This window comes from Neoarius graeffei, chromosome 1, assembly GCF_027579695.1.
Source record: "Neoarius graeffei isolate fNeoGra1 chromosome 1, fNeoGra1.pri, whole genome shotgun sequence".
NCBI classification, from domain to species: Eukaryota; Metazoa; Chordata; class Actinopteri; order Siluriformes; family Ariidae; genus Neoarius; species Neoarius graeffei.
Genome location: NC_083569.1, coordinates 58004706 through 58022419, shown reverse-complemented (window position 1 = coordinate 58022419; position 17714 = coordinate 58004706). Strand labels below are relative to the sequence as shown.

The 17714-nt window shown below is 41.6% G+C and overlaps 1 protein-coding gene across 4 annotated transcripts in view; it reads right to left on the bottom strand.

Annotated features, from left to right (window-relative positions):
* Positions 1-17714, bottom strand: part of kcnip4a (potassium voltage-gated channel interacting protein 4a) — a 154034-nt gene that overhangs the window by 26987 nt on the left and 109333 nt on the right. For all 4 annotated transcript variants that reach the window (XM_060923916.1, XM_060923924.1, XM_060923899.1 and 1 more), the window contains one exon: positions 6477-6601. In XM_060923916.1, the coding sequence (XP_060779899.1) occupies positions 6477-6601 (125 nt within the window). The remainder of the gene's footprint in view (positions 1-6476; positions 6602-17714) is intronic.

Genomic DNA, 17714 nt, shown 5'->3' with positions numbered 1-17714 from the left:
ATTAAATATTAGACTTATCGGCCTATTTGGTCTTTAGCCATGTTGAATTCAGTTTGTTTGGTCCACAGCAGGCGTTGCTTATCCGCGCGATCTTCACGAGACTTGTGCGAGACTTCGAAACGTGAAGTGTCAGCCAGGTGTCAGTGCCGCCATTTTGAAAACTGTTTTCCAAACGAAATATTGCACAAAAACGAGTTGAAATGACGATTACTGCCTACTTTTTTCAAACTTTCCTGATCGCTATCAAAACAAGCAAAACTTTCGGCTTGATTATGTCAGCATTTGAAAGACGGCGCGCACGTCTTTTGACAGCATTGGCAGATGTTGGTCACTTAGATTTCCACTGTACGTTTTACTTCCGTCCTACGACGTCTCGCACAGGTCTCAGCGAATCTCGTTTACGGCCATTGCTTTGACATATGGACTGATATATTACAACCCCGATTCCAAAAAAGTTGGGACAAAGTACCAATTGTAAATAAAAACGGAATGCAATGATGTGGAAGTTTCAAAATTCCATATTTTATTCAGAATAGAACATGGATGGCACATCAAATGTTTAAACTGAGAAAATGTATCATTTAAAGAGAAAAATTAGGTGATTTTAAATTTCATGACAACAACACATCTCAGAAAAGTTGGGACAAGGCCATGTTTACCACTGTGAGACATCCCCTTTTCTCTTTACAACAGTCTGTAAACGTCTGGGGACTGAGGAGACAAGTTGCTCAAGTTTAGGGATAGGAATGTTAACCCATTCTTGTCTAATGTAGGATTCTAGTTGCTCAACTGTCTTAGGTCTTTTTTGTTGTATCTTCCGTTTTATGATGCGCCAAATGTTTTCTATGGGTGAAAGATCTGGACTGCAGGCTGGCCAGTTCAGTACCCGGACCCTTCTTCTACGCAGCCATGATGCTGTAATTGATGCAGTATGTGGTTTGGCATTGTCATGTTGGAAAATGCAAGGTCTTCCCTGAAAGAGACGTCGTCTGGATGGGAGCATATGTTGCTCTAGAACCTGGATATACCTTTCAGCATTGATGGTGTCTTTCCAGATGTGTAAGCTGCCCATGCCACACGCACTAATGCAACCCCATACCATCAGAGATGCAGGCTTCTGAACTGAGCGCTGATAACAACTTGGGTCGTCCTTCTCCTCTTTAGTCCGAATTACATGGTGTCCCTGATTTCCATAAAGAACTTCAAATTTTGATTCGTCTGACCACAGAACAGTTTTCCACTTTGCCACAGTCCATTTTAAATGAGCCTTGGCCCAGAGAAGACGTCTGCGCTTCTGGATCATGTTTAGATACGGCTTCTTCTTTGAACTATAGAGTTTTAGCTGGCGATGGCGGATGGCACGGTGAATTGTGTTCACAGATAATGTTCTCTGGAAATATTCCTGAGCCCATTTTGTGATTTCCAATACAAAAGCACGCCTGTATGTGATGCAGTGCCGTCTAAGGGCCCGAAGATCACAGGCACCCAGTATGGTTTTCCGGCCTTGACTCTTACGCACAGAGATTCTTCCAGATTCTCTGAATCTTTTGATGATATTATGCACTGTAGATGATGATATGTTCCAAGAATACCAAAGTAGTTCAGATGAAGAACATTTATGTGCTTTCATAAAATTAAAAGCAACAGCTTAGAGTTTGACACACTATGAAGAATGGGTACAATACTTTCTCTATCAGTGCTGAAGTTTGCTGTTCCTAGCTGTCTTTTTTTTGTAGAGAGAGAATCTTTGTGACTGAGATTTAAAAAGAGTATTTCATTAACACATGGAGCACTACTCTTTTTTTAGTCTAGAGATGTTCAGGACACAAGGCTGACTGTTCTGACTATAACTGTCAGAAAGGGTTTAAAAGCATGGCTATATACGTCTCCGACTTCAGAGAGGATGCCAAATACCCATTACTTGATTTCTGCCTTTGTGTCTGGTTGAAAGCCAGATAAAAGACTCAAATTGAAGCACATTGTACCTCAAAACCCATCTGCAGACCTGTAAAGACCACCAGATCACTTAGAATGAGTGAGACTGGCGTCTGATGAACTGCCCGATTAAAAAGAAAGAGGCTTTTAGCACTTTCAGTACAATCATTTCATGAAATCTACAAGTGGACCACCAGTGTTCTGATATTGACCGTAATTACAGGAAATCTGGTGGATATTTTAGGCAACAGGGTGATGATTAAAAGTAATCTAAATTGGTACACTGTGACACTGTGTGTATGCTGTCGGTCTGAAGTATGACCTCAAGACAGGATCCATTATTTTATCCTTTAAAATGGTGTCCACCAGAGACAGTAAGAAATGAGATTTTTGCACACAGAGAGAGAGAGAGAGATTTTATTCTACAAGCTCACGTACTGCTTTTATAAGGGTCTGTCAGACAGTTTCTCATCCATGTCGTATCATACAATCTCAATAACTCGTAAAGGGCTTAAAGATTCCAAATGATTTTCTAAGTTTCCTAAGCATGCTGTTTTTATATTAAATATTTATTTTAAAACATGTAACAATAGAATATAGATGTTTCTGTGCAACTACACATACTGTATATGTGTCTTTTAACTTCTCAGGAAGTATCAGATTATCAAGCGCATTGCATTTGACTAACTAATGCTGGTAATAGAAGAAGAACAACTTTATTCATCATACGTACACTTGTGAAATTCCTCTCTGCATTTACAGTGGCATGCAAAAGTTTGGGCACCCTTACTGAAAATGTCTGTTACTGTGAATAGTTAAGTGAGCAGAAGATGAACTGATCACCAAAAGGCATAAAGGTAAAGACGACATTTCTTTTCAGTGTTTTATGCAAGATGTGTGTATTATTTTTGTTTTGTACGATTGGAGAGTGAAAAAAGAAAAGGAACACCATGCGAAAGTTTGGGCACCCCAATACATCTGAGTTCTCAGGTAACTTTTCCCAAGGTTCCAGACCTTAATTAGCTTATTGAGCTGTGGCTTGTTCAAATTCTTCGTTAGGAAAGGTCAGATGATGCAGATTTCAAAGCTATATAAATTCTCTGACTCCTCAAACTTGTCCCTAAAATCAACAGCCATGGGCTCCTCTAAGCAACTCCCTCGCATTCTGAATAATAAAATAATTGATGCTCACAAAGCAGGAGAAGGCTACAAGAACATAGCAAAGTGTTTTCAGGTAGCCGTTTCCTCAGACTGTAATGTTATTAAGAAATGGCAGTTAATAGAAACAGTGGAGATCAAGGTGAGGTCTGGAAGATGAAGAAAACTTTCTGAAAGAACTGCTCGTTGGATTGCTAGAAAGGCAAATAAAAACCCCTGTTTGACTGCAAAAGACCTTCAGAAAGATTTAGCAGACCCTGGAGTGGCGGTGCACTGTTCTACTATGCAGTGACACCTGAACAAATATGACCTTCATGGAAGAGTCATCAGAAGAAAACCGTTCCTGCATCCTAGCCACAAAATTCAGCGTCTGTAGTTTGCAAACGAACATCTAAATAAGCCTGATGCATTTTGGAAACAAGTCCTGTGGACTGATGAAATCAAAATAGAACTTTTTGGCCACAATGTGCAAAGGTATGTTTGGAGAAAAAAGGGTGCCAAATTCCAGGAAAAGAACACCTCTCCAACTCTGAAGCATGGGTGTGGATCGATCATGCTTTGGGGTTGTGTTGTAGCCAGTGGCACAGGGCACATTTCATTGGTTGAGGGAAGCAGGGATTCGAATAAATACTAGCAAATTCTGAAAGCAAACATCACATCATCTGTAAAAAAGTTGAAGTTAAAAAGAGGACGGGGCCTACAATAAGACGATGATCCAAAACACACCTCAAAATCTACAATGGAATACCTCAAGGGGCACAAGCTGAAGGTTTTGCCATGGCCCTCACAGTCCCCTGACTGTGATCATTGAAAATCTGTGGATAGATCTCAAAAGTGCAGTTCATGCAAGACAGCCCAAGAAACTTGTAGAACTGGAAGCCTTTTGCAAGGACAAATGTGTGAAAATCCCCCAGGTAAGAACTGAAAGATTATTAGCTGGCTACAAAAAGTGGTTACAAGCTGTGATACTTGCCAAAGGGGGTGTTACTAGGTACTAACCATGCAGGGTGCCCAAACTTTTGCTTCGGGCCCTTTTCTTTTTTATCATTTTGAAAATGTAAAAGATGAAAATAAAAAAAATTGTTTTTGCTTAAAATATAAAGGGAATGAGTCATCTTTAACTTTATGCCTTTTGGAGATCATTTCATCTTCAACTTGTTTAACTGTTCAGAGTAACAGCAATTTTGATCAGGGGTGCCCAAATTTTTGCATACCACTGTAACCCATCTGGAGCAGTGAACATACACATGAGCAATGAGCACACACATACCCAGAGCAGTAGGCAGCCATGCTAACAGTGCCTGGGGAGCAGTTGGAGGTTAGGTGTTTTGCTCAAGGGCACCTCAGCCTAAGGCCGCTCCATCCATCCATCCATCCATCCATCCATCCATCCATCCATCCATCCATCCATCCATCCATCCATCCATTAATTATCTGTAGCCGCTTATCCTGTTCTACAGGGTCGCAGGCAAGCTGGAGTCTGTCCCAGCTGACTATGGGTGAGAGGCGTGGTACACCCTGGACAAGTTGCCAGGTCATCACAGGGCTGACACACAGAGACAAACAACCATTCACGCTCACATTCACACCTACGGTCAATTTAGAGCCACCAGTTAGCCTAACCTGCATGTCTTTGGACTGTGGGGGAAACCAGAGCACCCGGAGGAAACCCATGCAGACGCGGGGAGAACATGCAAACTCCACACAGAAAGGCCCCCGTCGGCTACTGGGCTCAAACCCAGAACCTTCTTGCTGTGAGGTGACAGTGCTAACCACTACACCACTGTGTATTTAGTACTACGGTATCTGTCAGTTCTTTTTTGCTGTGCCTTGCTGAAGAATGCTCGTACACCGTAAGAAGCCCATTGTTATGCTATTTTCTCCATTTTACCAATGGGCTCACTAACTAGCTTTTCCATATCACATGACAGGCACCAACTGGGGTAGGTGAGGGCAAACATGTGATTTCTAAGAGACACATGAATCCAGTCACTGTATCTTTTAGAACTGTTGCTCATGCTACATCACAGGCAGCTGAAGACATGGAGGAACATGCTAACTGCCCTCTTCCACATTCATGCACTCACAAACATCCATGACTGTCAGCTGTTGCTCTGATTAAAGAATATGGCTCCCTTCCCATCCAAACAGCACGGCTAGATTTATTCTCTTGGACTCTGGGCAAAGGATAGGGACAGGGTGAAGCCTTTCCTACTATGCCCATATTCTCAGAAAATAAAAGTATATTACTGTACCTTGAGGGGTACAATGGCTTGTCACTGGGGCAGGACTCTCTAAGGTACTTATTTCTATCATTCATATATTGATTGGGAATATATATGTACCTTTTTGGCCCTAAAAAAGGCACACATAGTTACCTTGAAGTCCAATAATGAGCCTTAGGGGGTAAATTAGTGTAGATAATGTAGAAATGGACTCCTACTGTACCCTTAATTTTGACAGTACGTTGGAAGCCCCTGCTAGTCCTGTTTTGTTCACCTTTTTCAGTTTCATTGAGCATCTTCTTCTTCTTCTTCTTCTTCTTCCACTTGCTCCCATTAGGGGTTGCATATTTGATTTGGCATAGGTTTTACATCGGATACCCTTCCTGACACAACCCTCTCCAATCTATCCAGGCTTGGGACCAGCACTAAGTACTGGGTTGTACAACCCCAGTGGCTGGGTATTTTACCTAACCTGCATGTCTTTGGACTGTGGGGGAAACTGGAGCACCCAGAGGAAACCCACACAGACATAGAGAGAGCATGCAAACTCCACACAGAAAGGCCCCCGTCGGCTGTGAGGTTCGAACCCAGGACCTTCTTGCTCTGAGGCAACAGTGCTAACCACTGCACCACCATGCACATTGTATTGAGCATATGTAAGAATCATGAATTATCTACAGCTAAACATTCTTCCCCAGAATGCCATACTGATGTTTTGAGTTTGCTCTTCTGTCAGACTGTAAACAAGACGTGGACGTTGATCGGCATTGACCAGTTTTGTTGCATATTCATATCTGGATGATTACTGATTAGCAGATAGATGTCTATAAAACTTATTGTTTGTGGGTTTGGAAATATGACTTTTTAAAGACTACACTAAAACCTTAAAAGAAAATTAAATCACAACCAAATGAAGTATGCCCTGGTGAGGAGGTTCAAGTGGTTAACTCATTTTTACACAACACAGATGACTGCAACTTCCAACACCCAGGCCACACTAATTTGCATCTGGAGGTTTGTCATAATCCCTTTTATATCATTTTAAGGCTCACTGTCCTTAGATCTGTTATTGATGTACTATAATTACACATCCTATTAGGCAATTACATCAATCAAACCTTAAGAAATGTTGTACTCCAAGATGAAGTTCTAGCTCACATTTTTGAAGCCGCGGTACAGAATCTGCAGCTCTTTGCGAGAGAAGCGGGTCTGGGCCTCCAGCTGCTCCAGGCCTTCAGGTCGATGGCGTACGGCTGACAGCTCCAGCTCATCCTCGGCACTGTCTGTGGAAGACAACAATATACACGTGCATTAATATTACTGAGACTTTTCTCTGGATAACAACACAACTGCTAAAACTCTGGCGAAGTTTTAAGAAGTCGCAGAAGGGTCTTGGGTTTTGCAGCTCACACTAATAATTGATCATAACCACTGCTGTCATACACTGTTTGAAATAGGGGTACAGTAGGAGTCTATAGTCCCCCAAGGTACAATCTAGGCTCATTATTGGTCCTCATGGTAACTATGTGTGCCTTTTTTTAGGGACAAAAAGGTACATATATGTTCCCAAGCAGTATACAGTATAAAAAGTACAAATAAGTACCTTAGAGGGTACTGCCCCAGTGACAAGCTATTGTACCCCTAAAGATACAATAATGTACTTTATTTTCTGAGAACGTATATACAAGTGATAAAGAAGTAAACAAACATTTGTAATTCTCATCACAGGGTGTCTTCTCAAAATGTTCTCATAAATTTTAGACACCTGTCACTCAAACCTGTCCTTGTGAAGCAAACATGCCGAGTTTTTTGGAGCTACTGAACTAAGCTGTATTGATGGTTACTTGTTCCCACTGTGTGTGTGTCTTGTTTTTAAATTCCACTTTCAGTTCTCTCACATTCTGACCCCTGCCAGCTCCTACAGACACTCTTTACCAGGACTGTAACCAGACACGAATGTATTATTTACAATGAACTGATCGTGTCTTTGACAGCTACATACAGATACAGTGGTGCTTGAAAGTTTGTGAACCCTTTAGAATTTTCTACATTTCTGCATAAATATGACCTAAAACATCATCAGATTTTCACACAAGTCCTAAAAGGAGATAAAGAGAACCCAGTTAAACAAATGAGACAAAAATATTATACTTGGTCATTTATTTATGGAGGAAAATGATCCAATATTACAGATCTGTGAGTGGCAAAAGTATGTGAACCTCTAGGATTAGCAGTTAATTTGAAGGTGAAATTAGAGTCAGGTGTTTTCAATCAATGGGATGACAATCAGGTGTGAGTGGGCACCCTGTTTTATTTAAAGAACAGGGATCTATCAAAGTCTCATCTTCACAACACATGTTTGTGGAAGTGTATCATGGTACGAACAAAGGAGATTTCTGAGGACCTCAGAAAAAGCGTTGTTGATGCTCATCAGGCTGGAAAAGGTTACAAAACCATCTCTAAAGAGTTTGGACTCCACCAGTCCACAGTCAGACAGATTGTGTACAAATGGAGGAAATTCAACACCATTGTTACCCTCCCCAGGAGTGGCCGACCAACAAAGATCACTCCAAGAGCAAGGTGTGTAATAGTCTGTGAGATCACAAAGGACCCCAGGGTAACTTCTTAAGGTGGGGTTTACATTAGACCGTATCAGCGGATCATCAGATTAACGTTTTTAAAACTATTAGCGTGCACACAGCAACGCCAATACACGATTCGCATGCACACAGCAACACCAATACACGGATACGCTCGGCTCCGCAGGCATCCTGCACTCCAAATCACTCCGCCCTGAACAGCGAGTGCCCTCTGGAGGGTGCGCACTCCGGCCCTGCGCAGCTCACAGAGCGCGCGAGTGAAGTGCACGAGCAGTGATTCGGGACTGAGCCGCTGTGTGTGTGATCCCAGTGCATATCACTTACCACTTGCAAGTGGAAGGATGGCAAGCCTAAAGACAATCATAACTACACAATGGGCAGTATTTGCATCAGTATTTGCAGTATTTTCATACTTTTATACTCTTTAATGAAAGGTGATACAAGGCGGAAGTCCGCGCCGTTTTTCAGCAGTCGCGTCACATGACCAACGCCAGCGAATCAGGAAGGTGGATGTCACAGTGACGTTGTCCAATGACGACGCCAGCTAGAGCTCAGCACAGCGTATCCGCGTATTCTTAATGTTTACACAGCACCGGACCAGACACGATCTGGATTGAATACGTGGACCCTGGCGGATTCCCGTTTCCCGGCGTTTCCAGGCGTTTTAATGTAAACGGACAGTGCATCCGCGAAGAAAACGAGACAGATACGGTCTAATGTAAACTTGGCCTAAGCAACTGAAGGCCTCTTTCACATTGGCTAATGTTAATGAGTCCACCATCAGGAGAACACTGAACAACAATGGTGTGCATGGCAGGGTTGCAAGGAGAAAGCCACTGCTCTCCAAAAAGAACATTGCTGCTCATCTGCAGTTTGCTAAAGATCATGTGGACAAGCCAGAAGGCTATTGGAAAAATGTTTTGTGGACAGATGAGACCAAAATAGAACTTTTTGCTTTAAATGAGAAGTGTTATGTTTGGAGAAAGGAAAACACTGCATTCCAGCATAAGAACCTTATCCCATCTGTGAAACATGGTGGTGGTAGTATCATGGTTTGGGCCTGTTTTGCTGAATCTGGGCCAGGACGGCTTGTCATCATTGATAGAACAATGAATTCTGAGTTATACCAGTGAATTCTAAAGGAAAATGTCAGGACATCTGTCCATGAACTGAATCTCCAGAGAAGGTGGGTCATGCAGCAAGACAACGACCCTAAGCACGCAAGTCGTTCTACCAAAGAATGGTTAAAGAAGAATAAAGTGAATGTTTTGGAATGGCCAAGTCAAAGTCCTGACCTTAATCCAATCGAAATGTTGTGGAAGGACCTGAAGCGAGCAGTTCATGTGAGGAAACCCACCAACATCCCGGAGTTGAAGCTGTTCTGTACGGAGGAATGGGCTAAAATTCCTCCAAGCCGGTGTGCAGGACTGATCAACAGTTACCGGAAACGTTTAGTTGCAGTTATTGCTGCACAAGGGGGTCACACCAGATACTGAAAGCAAAGGTTCACATACTTTTGCCACTCACAGATATGTAATATTGGATCATTTTCCTCAATAAATAAATGACCAAGTATAATATTTTTGTCTCATTTGTTTAACTGGGTTCTCTTTATCTACTTTTAGGACTTGTGTGAAAATCTAATGATGTTTTAGGTCATATTTATGCAGAAATAGAGAAAATTCTAAAGGGTCCACAAACTTTCAAGCACCACTGTATGGACGTATATGTATCATATTTTGTTTCCGTTCATCTTTAGTAACTGCCTGGTTAGGGTCATAGTGTTATAAAATAAGCTACCTGTTTGTTTATAACCAATTAAATTCATTAGAAAATATAGTGGGAGGTACAAGCAAATAAGGCATTTCTCCCTCTGGCTTTTTTCAGTGTGTTCATCAATGTTTTCCGGGGCATAGTGGCATAGTTCATATTTAATTAAATTTAAAAAAATCATTTTAGGCCATGCCCACTTCAGGTTTAAGTCCGATAAAGATGCAGATATTTAGAGCACTAAACAGATGCATGTAGTGTCACTGTGTTACACATCTACTCTTGACAAATCCTGCCCTCTCCAGCAGTTATTTTTGTTTGTATCCACCGCTCAATCAATCATGGCTTTCTATGGTTTCGATATGTACAACGAGTCAAGATAAGATAAGATAAAGCTTTATTAATCCTGAGGGAAACTCTTGTGCCAGAAATTGCTCTATAACAAAACAGTACAAGTTAAAATGCAACAGTACAAGCGGGAGGGGAAAAAGAACAAAAACGTGATAAGAACTGTGCAAGAAATAAATGGCTAAAAAAACAGTGCCTAATAGAACAATAATAGAAATGCAATAGAAATACTGTAATTTACTATAAGGGGGATAGAAAATGCAAAAACCAGTGCCTCGATGGTTAGCATTCTAAACTCATAACAAATACATTCGAACTAATAAAGGATCTAAATTAAAAATATAAAAAGCATTAAACTACTATAATAGGTAAATATCAAATGTATATCTTATATTGAGGTCTTATCCATCCATCCATTATCTGTAGCCGCTTATCCTGTTCTACAGGGTCGAAGGCAAGCTGGAGCCTATCCCAGCTGACTACGGGCGAAAGGCGGGGTACACCCTGGACAAGTCGCCAGGTCATCACAGGGCTGACACATAGAGACAAACAGCCATTCACACCTACGGTCAATTTAGAGTCATCCATTAGCCTAACCTTCATGCCTTTGGACTGTGGGGGAAACCAGAGCACCCAGAGGAAACCCACACAGACACGGGGAGAACATGCAAACTCCACACAGAAAAGCCCCCGTCAGCCACTGGGCTCGAACCCAGAACCTTTTTACTCTGAGGCAACAGTGCTAACCACTACACCATCGTGCTGCCTCAGGAGGTATTATATAAGATAAATTTTAAAAAGATAAAATTAAAAAATTTAAATATTGTTAATTCGAGAATATGACTAAATGCAATTTAACTCTATTAATAACAAATATTACATTTGCACAATGGGCCACTAGTAAGATTCATTTTCTTTATGGTGCTTTTAAACTTGATTAGAGAGTCAGGATATCTGTCAAGATGTCCCTGATATTTTCCAACAAACTTATTGGTATTGTTTCACAAAATATAAACAAACAAGTGATCCTGATCAAGATAAGGCAGGTGAATAAATCAATCCACAAACCCAAATAGAAACTGTCTCCACTGCAGTTTTAAAACCACATCTTGTATAGTTCAAATAAGGTTCCTTGCCATATGAATCAACCACTGAAAACTTCTAAATGTGCAATACATTTATCATTTTTATCTTTTTTTTGCGGGGGGGGGGTACTCATAGCTTTTTTTGCACATCTGCTGGCTTCATGCTGACAATGCGTTTCTGTCACTAGGGAATGACATTATAAAATAACACAATTTGATGGGGTTTTTTTTAAAAGCATTTTGTTCATATACAGTTATACTTTTTTGAGGAATTACTCAATGCTCTTGGAAACTTCTTTCTTTGACTCGCATACCATATCACCCACTCTACCCTGCATGAAAGTAAAAATATTTCACTGCTTTGATTTTTGTTTGGTCTCACATGTGCCCATGCAGACCTTATGCAGTTTTCACTGTCTATTAAATTTGTGCATTAAATTGATCACTTGTATGTTCGAATATGTACAGTTCTGCCAAAATCCTGAAAATGAAACATCATATATTGACCAAAAACATCACACGCAGTCACTTCAGACTTTCAATGTCTCTTGAACATGGGAAGTCAGTAAGCAATCATATGCATGATTACATATGCATACTCATTCTTCAAAGAATTGGTTTGATATTCAGCAACATGAAACCACTGCTGCATAAATTCAGTTAATCTGTGTATTTATGGATTTGCTAATTAGTCAGTTATTCAAGTTCTTTGATGCCATGAGTGCTTAACACCACTTTCAAGTGGTGTTAATCACTTGGGGATCAAGGTAGAAGCGTTCACGTCGTGATCCCCGTCAAGTAATATTACCAATGTTACTTGCGAATTCTACCAAACACTTTGAAGCCAAGCCAAAAGACAAATGATGTCCAGAAGCCCAATAAATGGCAGTAGCCCATTAGCCTGGAACAGGAAGAGAGGCCAACGCCCGCCCCCAAGGCCAGCTTTGAGCATCATATCTCTAAATGTTGAAGGACTGTCTGCAACTAAAGAAGAACTTGTTGCCAAACTCTGCAGACAGACAGCATCAGTGTGATATTCTCTGCCATCCCCGCCCTTGAGTGAAAGACCACATGAGAAACATGGAAGCAATGATCCATCAACCCCAACACAGCAACAGTATACCACCACGGCCAACCAAGTTGCGCATCAGTTGCTGCTCAATGGGAAATCCACCACCAAACAGCCAAGACCAAAGGTAGACTGACCTCAGCACTCCCAAACCACCGGGCTGACTGAGCCGTTCTCCCCTGAAGAGCTCAATATCAGCATCAAAGCCCTTAAAACTAGCAAAGCCATCGGCCTGGACAATATTTTCACAGAGGAGATCAAGCACTTTGGACCTCTGACACGGAAGTGGGTCCTTGAGCTGATGAACAACTGTATGCTGACAAGAAACATCCCAAAGATCTGGAGGAAAACCAGAATCATTGCTCTTCTAAAACCGGGTAAAGATCCAGCATATGCAAAGAGCTTCCACCCAATCTCCCTGCTATGTCACTCGTACAAGCTGTTTGAGTGCCTGATCCTCAACAGGCTTGCCCCAGTTGTTGAACCAGCCATTATCCCTCAACAAGCTGGATTCTGACCTGGCAAATCCACAACAAGTCAACTTCTGAATTTCACACAGCACATTGAAGATGAGTTCCAGAAAGGACTGGTGACAGGAGCCATCTTTGTTGATCTGTCTGCCGCGTATGACACTGTGAACCACCGCCTCCTCCTGAAAAAGATCTTGGAGATGACAAAAGACCTGGCGCTCACAGACCTCATCGGAGCCCTTCTGAAAGATAGGTGCTTCTATGTTGTCCTTAACAACAAGCAAAGTCATTGGCGACAACAACGGAATGGCTTGCCTCAAGGTAGCGTGCTGGCTCCACTACTATATAACATCTACACCAATGACCAGCCAATGGACCAGAACACTGAGCAGTTCATCTACGCTGATGACCTCTGTGTAACATCCCAAGAGAGTATGTTTGAAGCTGTAGAAGCAAATCTCACCTCAGCCCTAGATGAGCTACACTTCTACTATGAGTGCAACCACCTATATGTAAACCCTGCGAAGACCCAAGTCTGTTCGTTCCATTTCAGGAACTGGGAAGCAAACCGACCCCTTAACATCACATGGTCTGGAACACCTCTTGAACACTGTACCAACCCTGTCTACCTTGGTGTAACACTGGATCGCACTTTCTCCTATAAGGAACACGTCAAAATCACCAAACTGAAAGTTAACTCCCGAAATAACATCCTTCGGAAGCTGACCAATGCCTAATAGGGAGCCACAGCACACACGCTAAGATCTACTGCTCTGGCTCTGTGCTACTCCTCTGCAGAGTATGCGTGTCCTGTTTGGGAGAGATCATCCCATGCCAAGAAACTAGACCCAGTGTTGAATAACACCTGCCGCTTAATCACTGGCTGCTTGAAGCCCACCAACGTAAACAACCTGTACCTCCTCGCTGGCAATGCCCCTGCTGATGTGAGACGGGAAGTCACCAGTCGAGTAGAGATGACCAAGACCACCAGTGATGAACGCCACCACATCTACGGACATGTACCCCCGGCCCAACGGCTGAAGTCCAAGAGAAGCTTTCTCAGCCATGTCCAGCCCCTAGTAGCGTCATGGAAAGAAACCAGACTCCAACTATGGACAAAAAGGCTTGAGGATGATCCCCCTCTCATTGACATGGGAATCCCCCCTTCTGAAGCCCTCCATCCGGGCTCAGAAGCACCATGGGTCCAGTGGAAGATGCTCAACCGCCTGAGAACAGGAACAGGGTGATCAAAAGCTGCCATGGCCAGATGGGGCTATGAAACTGGCCAAACCATCTGTGAATGTGGAGAAGAGGACCATACAATGCAGCACTGCCTTGTCTGCCCCCTACTACCCAATCAGTGCAGCTCAAAGGATCTTGCAGTGTTCAATAAAAATGCAAAGGACTGTGTAAAGAAATGGGAAACTGTCATATAACCAAGCAGCTTCAAAGACACGAAAAGAAGAACACCACTTTGTCTTTTTAGAAGATTAATCTGCCTCTGATTAGCATTTTAGTCATCTATCCATCCATTATCTATACTATTTATCTGTCAGGGTTGCGGGAGAAGCTGGAACCAATCCCAGCCTACTTCAGGTGAGAGGTGGGGTACACCCTGGGCAGGTCACTAATCTATCACAGGGATAATGCAGAGATGGATAACCATTCACACTCATGGGCAATTTAGAGTGGCCAGATGACCTAATCCGCATGTCTGTGAACTTTGGGAGGAAATCCACACAGGGGCAAGGAGAAGATACAAACTCTGTACAGGAAGGCCCCAGTTGGCCATGAGGTTTGAACCCAGAACTTTCTTGCTGTGAGACGACAGTGGTAAACACTGCACCACCATGCCGTCCAGTCATTTTGGACAGTGAATATGTAATTATTTTGAAATCAAATATTATGAATAGAAAAAATAAGCGTCCTGATCTCAGTAAGTATTACTTTGACTGATTGTAAGCAGACACGAGTGGCTTTTGGGCATCTGACACAAAGTAAATCAGTGGGTGGAAATGTGCCAATGTCCTTTCTGCTCAGGGTTCAAAATATATCTTCTCTCTTACTGCTACAGCGCATCTTGCTGTCTTCACATCCCATTAGACACCTGCTAAAAGCTAAAATGAGTTCAGTGCAAACAGCCAGCTCTTCAGCTGTTATCAGACCTGATAGTCCAGGGCTTTGGGGTTGGTAAGAGGCACTGAACCATAAAGCACATCACCATGGTAGTGAGGTCTCTCAGAAGTTTCAACAGTATGACTCAGACGACCAGATAAAGGGCCATATGAACGTTTTACTGATGGCTAAAATGTTATTTTGCAAATACAGCAAGTGATTCAATCACCTTGGCATAAAATGCAAGGTGGATTTAAATTTCAGATCAAATATGATTCTTCCAAACTCAGCTTTCATTGTTTCATTTAATAAAACTGTTTTAATAGTTAAGAGTGACATTACTTAATGGGAAAAAATACTTACATTTAGCCATAAGCTGCGATACTAAACCCAAACACCTCTGGTGCTATCACCAGATTAACACAACATGACAATTAAAAGAGTTCATTTTTTAGGAAGCATGCAAAATGCCTCCTAGCAGCAGTGAATTAACAACACCACTAACATGTTCGAACCACATAAACCAACATGGTGACCCGTGGAATGGTCTGGAATGGGGTTCAACTCCCTGCTGTGCCCTTGCTTAAAAATGTGGCTAAATTATTATGTACAATTTCTTAATATTTCCTAGCTGCACCACACAACATGCCCAAAATACTTGCTGAGGTACTGGCAAACAAACACAAATATTACTGTTAAATTCATATGTGTGTCCATCTTTAGACAATATATAAACATCAGTGTCATGATTCTAAATAAAACTACAACAAAAAGAAGGAGAACCTTTTACTATCTATTAAATTTTAAATCTCATCTCAAATCTCAACATAAATCTCATTGGCACCTAAGCTTTACACCTCACCTGTTCATGGAACGTGCAATAGTACCATAACCGCTTTTATGTGCTGTGTAACTATGCCTCTGACAAATTTTCTTTCCTTCCACGTATAATGAGAAAATGCATGTAATATCTCATTTTCAAACATTGCCTTTACTTTACATGTATGTGCAAAAAAAGTCAAGAGTTTGGTTCCCTTTTGAGTCTGGTTCCTCTCGAGGTTTCTTGCTCGTGTCGTATGGGGGAGTTTTTCCTTGCCACCATCACCACAGGCTTGCTCACTGGGGATAGATTAGGGATAAAATTGGCTCATGTCTTGGGTCATTCAGATTCTGTAAAGCTGCTTTGGGACAATGTCTATTGTTAAAAGTGCTATGCAAACAAACTTGACTTGACTATATCAGCTTTTGTGGATCAACTACATGGACACAGTTGAGGTGTAAATCATAGTGCTGAAATTCTAAACATGTTGTGCAATTTAACCTTCATGAGTGGATATATAATGAATGAACTAATACTACATTAATTAAATAATTTTTGCATATCAAAACTTTAGATTCTCAGCCATGCTTACACCATGCAGACTAAATTCTGTATGCATGTGATAAAATGTCTAGTTTTGCATGCATGTAAATGTACTTTAGATGTGTGTGATAAAAGTCATGAGTTTCTAAACATTAGAAGTATCAAGTTTTGTGTCTGGATGGGATGGAGGGTTTTGTGTCTGGAAGACAGTGGTATTTAGGCAGAACACCATTTTTGTATGCAAGTCATACTGCTCAATGTCTAAATATTTTGTGAAGTTTAAACTTCATGAGCTCGCTTGTGATGTATTACTGTCCCACTTGTGAATATTGGCCATTTCATATATAATCTGTAATAAATGAAATTCACATGAGCTGTGCCATAACCTGAATACTGGAAATGAAAAGCTCGAGACATATCAGGACAGTTCATCAACTTTCATTCCTGACAATCACTAAATTAACACCACAGTTAACCAAGGTAACAGAATATGATGTCTGCTTCTCTTAACCCTCTTACCACTAAGTCATCTTTTCCTATTTTTTCTCCACCTGGTCTCCTTGGGAAATGTGTTTGAAATCGGAACTGCCACAACAGACATGGGAGCTTAATTATTCCTAAGTGTGCCTAGCACGCTATGGAGCTCCTCAGCTAGGTGCGGTTAGTGAGCTCCAGTGCGGTAGCAACATTGCTGCTACTTTGGTTTAAATAAGGCTTCTCATTTAAACCAAAAAATTCTATTTTGGTCTCATCCGTCCACAAAAGATTTTTCCAATAGCCTTCTGGCTTGTCCATGTGATCTTTAGCAAATTGCAGACGAGCAGCAATGTTCTTTTTGGAGAGCAGTGGCTTTCTCCTTGCAACCCTGCCATGCACACCATTGTTGTTCAGTGTTCTCCTGATGGTGGACTCATGAACATTAACATTAGCCAATGTGAGAGAGGCCTTCAGTTGCTTAGAAGTTACCCTGGGGTCCTTTGTGACCTCGCCGACTATTACACGCCTTGCTCTTGGAGTGATCTTTGTCGGTCGACCACTCCTGGAGAGGGTAACAATGGTCTTGAATTTCCCCCATTTGTATACAATCTGTCTGACTGTGAATTGGTGGAGTCCAAACTCTTTAGAGATGGTTTTGTAACCTTTTCCAGCCTGATGAGCATCAACAATGCTTTTTCTGAGGTCCTCAGAAATCTCCTTTGTTCGTGCCATGATACACTTCCACAAACATGTGTTGTGAAGATCAGACTTTGATAGATCCCTGTTCTTTAAATAAAACAGGGTGCCCACTCACACCTGATTGTCATCCCATTGATTGAAAACACCTGACTCTAATTTCACCTTCAAATTAACTGCTAGTCCTAGAGGTTCACATACTTTTGCCACTCACAGATATGTAATATTGGATCATTTTCCTCCATAAATAAATCACCAAGTATAATATTTTTGTCTCATTTGCTTAACTGGGTTCTCTTTATCTACTTTTAGGACTTGTGTGAAAATCTGATGTTTTAGGTCATATTTATGCAGAAATATAGAAAATTCTAAAGGGTTCACAAACTTTCAAGCACCACTGTAA